General features: G+C 50.4%; 2 protein-coding genes and 1 pseudogene across 2 annotated transcripts; all 3 read right to left on the reverse strand.

Moving 5' to 3' along the window:
- Window positions 1-262: 262 nt before the first annotated feature.
- Window positions 263-1,526, reverse strand: LOC120836387 (annotated as a pseudogene).
- A 322-nt stretch (window positions 1,527-1,848) lies between these two features.
- Window positions 1,849-5,005, reverse strand: LOC120851077. The gene is made up of 2 exons (XM_040223629.1): window positions 3,767-5,005; window positions 1,849-1,893 (listed from the first exon to the last, which is right to left on the reverse strand). Exons 1-2 carry the CDS (start codon window positions 5,003-5,005, stop codon window positions 1,849-1,851), a joined length of 1,284 nt encoding a protein of 427 aa, XP_040079563.1.
- Window positions 5,006-5,700: 695 nt separating this feature from the next.
- LOC120851083 lies at window positions 5,701-6,615 on the reverse strand. Its single transcript, XM_040223637.1, has one exon. It carries the CDS (start codon window positions 6,613-6,615, stop codon window positions 5,701-5,703), a length of 915 nt encoding a protein of 304 aa, XP_040079571.1.
- Window positions 6,616-8,080: the final 1,465 nt, after the last annotated feature.

Genomic DNA, 8,080 nt, shown 5'->3' on the forward strand with positions numbered 1-8,080 from the left:
CATGGAAACCTATTGTCAGCATTTTCGGAGGTCGGTGGGGGGAGGAAGTGGTCGAGGCTCGCTCTTGCTGAGCCTCTCGCCATTGCAGGACGTGACGAGCGTGCACGTGGTGGCACTCACGAGCATCCGGATCAAGCCGGCTCTCTCCAGGATGCTGTCCGGGACAGAGGTAGGTGCTCGCTCGGCGGTTTGGGCCCAGGTTTGGTTATGGTGTCCAGGCCGCTTTTGATCAACATGTTTAGGGTCTCGTGCCGCCCACAAATCAAAACGGTGGTCCCAAAGTGTCAACAAACGATGTCCCAGAAGTCGGCGCGTCGTGCCGTCAGATGTCGCGATCCTGGCAGCTGGTCGTAGAAGTTCCAGCAACAACCATGAGCAAACGCAAGCGTTACTGTTGTCACAGTGTCTCAACTCAACTGTCTTAGCTGTCTAGCTGGAGAGTAACGTGCAGCAGAAGATGCTGCTGATCTGAGAAAATTGTGCATCATCTCCCTTGCTCATCACAAGCACATTACCAACATGGTATGTGATGTGCAGCGCAGTCACTGACTTAGCCTGCCAGGCAGTGCCATCAGGGAGCATGTCTTGAACGCAAGGCAGCAGCTGAGATTTTTGGGCAGGCTTCATGCCAGTCATAATGGCAGCTTCATCAGTGAAAAGCTCACTAAACTCATAGCTCTGCAGCAGTTGGTGGCGTTCAGCAAGAGTCTTACAGATAATTTTGTAGTTTTTCACTCTTGCTGCAACATTTTTGAAATACTGGTGCCTCGCCTCGAATCTCATACACCAAACCTGCTTCAGTGGGCCAAAAAGGGAGATCATCCTTGGATAGTGGATGAGGTAGTGAAGCTTTGGAGTGATCTGTACCGAAGGGTAGCAAGCAACAAATGCACAAAGGACTCCTGAATTTTTACCTCTAGGTACGACAGAGACTGTGCAGGCAATTCGTCAGCCAAAATAATGTCAACTACTTCTCTCAGCAGAAGGTACACTTCCCAGTGTTCATTTCCTTCGGGAATGCTGGAGGCAAAAATTTGTGGGAAGAGGCGGAGAAGGCACCACTTTTGTGAAGCAGTGCCCTTCATTCTGCTCGTGCTGTTTAGCGAGGCAGCGCTGAGCTCAGCCGGCCAGTTTGTCTTATCATTGCGGCCATACTGGAATGTAACTACCTTTTCGAGGTCACCTTCAGATACAATGCGGTCTTGAAAAAGCCCTTTCAGTATATGTTTCAAAACAAATGGGAATGCTCCCTCAAACAAATCATGCATCAAGTCTGGGGGCAGATGCAAGGTGGGGTCAAAGTTTTCGAGCAAGGCCATGGCTGATCGCTCATTTACTCCATGCAGCCTCTTGTAGGGGGATGGGTTTACTTCAATAGCAGCCAAATGGCTGTCATGAAGCTGCTTTGATCGAACTTCGCACAACTCTTCTTTCGTCAGTGATGCAAGTTGTGACACATGTGCCATACAAAAACAGCATACTGAACCTCGTGAAAATGAGCAAGTGAAGCCCCCAAGACGATTCATTGAAAGGTTGTCTCCACTGCATGCAAGAAGACAAACTTTCAGTGAAACTTTGTGGGCATGCAGAGTGACATGTAAGCCATTGTTCTGGAGCTCCTTCAGTTCTTCAAGGAGCGGCTTGAGAGCAATGCCTAGGCCATATTTCTGTACATAAGCATACTTTGCAGTAATGGCCATATGCAGGAACTTCAGTTGGGAGCGGGGCCTAGGGTGAATGTCTAGCACACTGTAGAACACAGCAAGAAGTTTGTACACACCCCGGGCAGGACCAAGTGGATTGGCTATTTCTAGCTCGTCTATGTGGAGCAAGATGTGCACTAATTTCTCATTTGCGTTTGTACGGCTCTTGTACATAGAGCCGTCCCAGAAGCTGCGCAACATTGTGGTTTGAGCTCGCTCAGGCTCTACTAGATGTTTATCAACGTCCTTACACTGAGAAAAAATGTTTTGTAAAACTTTGCCAATTGAAACATACTGGAAAGACGCACGGTCATCGTGTGCATAGCTAAGCTGCTGTGGCTCGGTATATGGCAGGCTGGCCTTTGCATACTGGTTCCTCTGATATTTTGAGCGAACTGCATCAAATATGCGCTGTAGAAAGGTGCAGTCAAAAACAAGCGCTAAACCTTCCGGTACAACGCTAGAGTACAAGGTTAGCTCATGCCTTACATGCTCAGCAAAACTTTGCAAGGATACACGAAGCAGATTCTCGACTTCCTGGAAGAGGCCTTCACAAACAGAATAAGGCACTTTCTGCTTTTCAGACACATTGAAGAAGAGCTTGGCGACTCTTTTTCGAAGCTCCCTGATGAGGCGTTGCAGGGTTGGTCGTTCCAATTCTGGAGATCTGCCGGGCGGTGAGCCAGGCGCACTTTGCTCAAAAGAGAACGATGACGCAGCACTTGCATCAGCTGGGCATTGATCGCCGACCCCGGAACTGTCGTGGGATGGCTCTGCTGTATCCCGTCCAGACTCGAACTCATAAGAGCTCGAAGACGCGACAGCAGCAGAACCTTGGACGATCCAAAAACTGTCGTCGGAAGGCTCCGCTGTATCATGTCCCGACCCGAAAGCGGTAGTCGAAAGCCATTCCTTGTGTTGACGGTAGATATGACTCCGAAAACTCCCCATGACACTGTACTTTTTCTGGCAGCCTTCAATACCACAGGTTACAAAGAAGCTCGGGTGAAAAGTGTGTGTACGTTCAAGATGTAGAACAACACGAGTGAACTTCGGCGAAAAAAAAATGACATCTGGGACACATTTTTGAAAACCGGAGACGACGGACGAAAAAGGGGACAACACACACAACGTCTCAAACGCAGCTACTAAATTTTATTTGAACAGTCGTTTATATAGCATCTCTCCCACACGTCTTCCGGAACTGCCCACGTCACTGCAACTTTTAGCCAGGGTACATCTCGTCTTGACTTTTTTTTTTCTCTAATCACCCCACTGCGCTGCTGCGCTCTAAAAACATTATTATTTTTGTAAGTGTTGTCTTTGTCAGCTCTTTAATATTTTATTTTAATTAAACATTTAGGTTTCACTACAACTTCGTTTACAATCAGAGTTCTCGTTACAAGATTCAGATTCAAAAGTCGTTTTTATTGCCACAAATATAGGGTGAGGGTGAGGGGAGTATGCCGAGTGACATCTTCGTCTGGGCATGTGGCGCTAGGAAAGAGTATGAAGGAGAAAAGAATCTACACATATACGTCCAGCTTCGCTTCTAGCACGAAGTTTAGGAGACTAAGCTGGCCGTTTTCTTTGTCTGATGGCTTCTTTGGGTGAACCCAGTCATCCAGGTTCTGGGCATATATGGGTTTGAACTTGGTCCGAATTTGTTGATAGTAGGGGCATTCCCATAAGAGATGAGTCATGCCTCCTTTTATGTTGTTCGTGCATTTGTTGCACGTGCTGGAGCGTCTTCCTTTGCTCCATGCGGCCATGCGTGCCGGAGAGCGGGTGGCGCCTGCCATGATGCGGGTGAGGAGGACCTTGTCCCTTCTTCCGATGCCACTCGGTAGAAGGTCGGGCGTCTGGGGCAGGCGTTCCCACAATCTTGTCCTGTACCTCTCCTTGATTAGGATCCTCTCCTCGTCAGGATCATACTCTTCGTCATCACATAACGTCTTTCCATTACCGGGTGCGGCGTATCCGTGGTCGTGTGGTTGTGAGGATGTGGGTGCTCCCCCTCGCTCGCGGAAAGAAACGAGCGCCGCGTGAGCGAGTTGATGCACCTTTTCGTTGCCGGGGATCCCTGCATGGCCCGGGATCCAACCTATCTTGATGGTGGTGCCAAGTTGACGTAGTTCGGCTGCCATCTTCTTAATTTCCTTGACCTTCCTGCTTGCGCTGGAGGCTTTCTTACACTCTCGTACCGCCTCCTTGGAGTCTGTGAAGAGCCTGAGCTCCCTCGGGCGTAGGTCTTGCCGTTGATGCGCGAAGAGGTTCAAAGCCAGGAGGATGGCTTCGAGCTCTCCTCCCTTAATAGTGGTTCTTGCGGGTAGTTGGCAGCATTCCGTGACCTCCACAGAGGGGGCGAGAAACGCCGCTGCCCCAACGGGCGTCGGCGTGTCGTCTCTTGCGTGGTCTGTGTATACTTCCAGGATCTCGCTCGGGTCGGTCCAGTGCTCCACCATCTTCCGGTGTGCCTTGGCGATCCGCTCGTTCCTTTTTTCGTCCCCTTTCTTGTCTCTAAGAGGCCCCCTTTTGGTGATGTTTGCCATGTCTTCCCACGGCGGAAGCCATTCTGGCAGGTTTGGTAGGTCTTCTAGGTTGTTGCCTAGCAGCCCCAGGATCTGTCTTCCTTGCTTTGTGTGTTGAAGTCTTTCTTCGTGGGCCACGACCCTGGCCTGGACCGTGTCCTGTAAAGTGTTGAGCTGCGCCCATTTCTCTAATTCTATCTTTTTAGTAAAAAAGGGTAGGCCCGTAATCACTCTCATCGCATGCCTATTGAGTGTCTCGAGTCTTTCCCACTGAACTTTGGTTAGATTGTAGTGTCTCGCGCCATAGCAAACCCGCGATGTCACGAGTGCCTTTACCATGTTCTTGGCCACCTCTAGAGTCGCTCCCCCTCTAACGCTGCATAGTCTGCGGATGACTCCCAGCGCTGAGTGGCAATGTCTGCTTGTTCGTTGAAGCCACATGTCCCCTGTACCAGTCTCCTCGAAGACCAGACCAAGCACTTTGACCTCTCGAGATGGGAGAATCCTTTTCCCAGCCAGCACCAGGGTCATCTTCTCTCCAATCTTTTCTGTCCTCTCCTTAAAAGGGGCTAGGACCACATACTTGGTCTTCTCCGGTGCCGCATTGAGTCCCACCTTCCGCAGGTGATTCTCGATGACGTCCAAGCCTGCTTGTAGCGTTTCTTGTTGTTGGTACAGGTCTCCGGTCTGCGTCCAAATGGTCACGTCATCAGCGTAAACCGTTAGACCCAGTCCTTCGATCTGTTCAAGTTGGTGCGGTAAGGCTGCCATCACTACGTTAAAATGCATTGGTGAAATCACAGAGCCCTGTGGGACACCAATTCTGTTTGTCCTCCTCCCACCTTGCTCTCGTCCGCAGCGAACCGAGTATGTGTGGCCCTCGAGAAAGCTTCGGATGAAGTTTAGGGGTCTCCCGGAGATTCCCAAGGATTGAGCTTCTCCTATGACTGCGGCATGCGGTACCGAGTCGAAGGCTTTTTTTACGTCAATAGCGACGATCGTTCTAATCATCCTTTTCTTTTTCTTGATAATATCCTTCGAAATGAGCATGAGGCTTTCCTGCGTTCCGAGCCCCGCCCTAAAGCCCGTCTGCGTAGCGTGAAAACCTCCTGTTGGTTCAAGGAACCACTCGATCCGCTTCAGAACCATCCTTTCCATTACCTTGCATGTGCAGGATGTCAAGGATATGGGGCGATAGTTGGTGATGGATCCCTTGTCTTTTCCTGGTTTCGGAATGGGTACCACTCTGGAATGTTTCCATTCCTCCGGCAGCTTTCCTGTCGCCCAGACGTTGTTGATTTCTTTCAGATATTCTTCTTTTGATTGATCTGGCAGATTCCTTAACATGGTCATTGTAACTTCGTCTGGCCCCGGTGCTGTTTGGGCCTTTCCGACATGAAGCGCCGCTTCCAGTTCCCCTGGTGTGAACGGGCTGTCCATTCCTGGGTCTGGGGCGAGCATCTCAATCATGTATGGTTTAAACTATCTGTGGCGTCCGGTGGTGGCTGCGGAAAAAAGAGCTCTCCCGCCATTTCCGCCAGGTCCTTCTCGGGCTTGTCCATCTTTAGTGCTAAGGACTGTGTCACTCTGGTCGTCTTCTTTTTGCCCAGCATCGCTCGGCTCGTCGCCCACAAACGTTCTATTGATGTCTTTTCTGAGAGTGAAGTACAGTGGTCGAGCCACCTCCACATTCCCAACTTTTCTGCGTACACCTTTGCTTCTACCGTCGCTCGGGTGATGTTCCTTCTATTTTCCGGTGTTCTTGTCCCTTTCCTGTACTTTTGTACGGCCTGCAGTCGTATTGCCAAGAGCTTTAGGAGGTGCAAGTCTGGGGTGGGGGCGTCCTTGTCCACATTGCTACAGATGGTCGCCGCCTCGATCGCCTTCCTTAGCCGGGCCTCGAAGGGGGCATCCTCCAGGTCAGACTCTTCCAGCTTTTCTCGGTACTTGTCCCAATGTATCGTTCTTGTCTGTCTTTTCTTTTTCTGTTCTTCAGGCTTCCTCTTGACCGAAAATTCGAAAACGATTGGGAGATGGTCGCTTCCCCAGCTGTCTTCGAGGCATTTCCATTTCTGGTGTTGTGGGTATGGGTTGTCCACCCACGTGAGGTCCGGTGTTGTGTCCTTCTGTCCTGTTGTGCCAATTCTCGTCTTTGCTCCTTTCGGGTTGGCCAGGTGTAGCTGATATGTCGTCATCTTCTCAATCAAATCTTCTACTCCACTGCTTTTATTGTGGTACCCCCACATTGGATGATGTAGGTTGAAATCTCCTCCGTACACTTTATGGTTTCTAGGGTACATATCGTGCAGGTGAGCGATCCAACCGTTCTCTAGTTGGCGTTGCTTCTTTGAGGGCAGCGGTCTATAGTAGACAGAAGCCATCGTTATATACTTCTGTTGCCAGGAAATCCTGATAGCGACAACTTCTTGGTCGTCGGTGCAAAATTGCGTGGTGTCGATTTGGCAGCGTGGCAAGTCTGTGCTCACATAGATCATTGCTCTGCCTGTGGGATACTTCCCAAACCTTTTGTTAGTGATTGATGGGCACGAATACGCCTCGAACCCTGGTAATGCAATCTCTGTCGTGTTAGTTTCCTGCAGAAGTAGGATATCTGGGCGTTCTGATGGTACGTCGAGAAGTCGAGCCCTGAGCTCCGCCGCCCTCTTGCGCAGCCCCTGGCAATTCCACTGCAGAACTCTTAGCATGATTCTGCAGGGAAAAAGGACTTGTGGGTTGTCATGAAGTTCTCCCACTGCATGATCATCTTGTCTAGTTTCGCCTCTATGCGACCACATTTGCACTCGCCGCCGTGTGCCCCGCTGGTCTCGGACGGCTTGGGCGCTTGGCCTTGTGCAACCTTGTCTGCCCAAACCCTTTCGCTAGGCGGTACTGGGACCTTGGTGGCCCGTTCCTCGTCCCGTGCTTGTGTGTTCTGGCTGGCTTTGTTTTGAAGTCTGTATCTTGCTTGATCCTCACGCATCTTCTTGTTTGCCGCAACCTTGGTCGGGCATGCCTTGCTGCTGGTCATGTGACCTGTCTTCCTGCACTCCTGGCAAAATAGGCTCACTTCTTCACACTCCTTGTGGCCCGCTTGCTGGTCCGCGATGTCTTCTTCGTGCCTTCTTCCACACCTTCCACATACCTCTGGGTTGTAGCAGATGTCGGCTTTATGGCCTATCTTCTGGCAATTGTTGCATACCACAGCTTTGGGTCTGTGTGGATAGACCTTCTTGTAGAAATTTCCGTAGAATATCGACCTGGGAAGCGTGTTGCCATCAAAAGTAATGACCGCAGTGTTGGGTTTTCCCAACCGATGCGCTGCCACAATGTTGATCTTCTCACAAACTAGTTCAGTGTTCAGAACGTGTTCATTCTCGTCTTGATTTTTGGGATAGATGTCGTAGATTATCCCTTTTGTGTAGTTGCTCCCGTACGTGCGAAAGACTTGTACGTCAATTCCTTCGTGGTCATTAATTTTGATCACCTTGATCCCCAGGATCTGTCTAGCTAAGTCTTCCGAGTCTGTCCGGACCGAAATGACGTTAGCTTTTTCGATGTGGTGAAAAGTGATCACGGCTTGATTTCCATGCGGCAATAAGGCCACACACTGAGCTTTGACAGATTGAATGTGGGGTTTGAGAGACATCTTCTTGGCCGGTCGAACCTTCAATTCCACATACCTTTTGGGTTGCTGCTTGGCTTTTTGATGGTGCTTCGCCTCAGTGTCTACCCGCGGCCTCTTCGACGCTTTCTTGTACGTTACTTGATGCCATGCAAACAAGTCGTTGCTGCACGGCGCTTCGTCCAACTGCCGGTCCCCGCAGGTGGTCGGAGCTGCTTGGCCGG

Source organism: Ixodes scapularis, unplaced genomic scaffold (genome assembly GCF_016920785.2).
Source record: "Ixodes scapularis isolate PalLabHiFi unplaced genomic scaffold, ASM1692078v2 PGA_scaffold1__304_contigs__length_218370807, whole genome shotgun sequence".
NCBI classification, from domain to species: Eukaryota; Metazoa; Arthropoda; class Arachnida; order Ixodida; family Ixodidae; genus Ixodes; species Ixodes scapularis.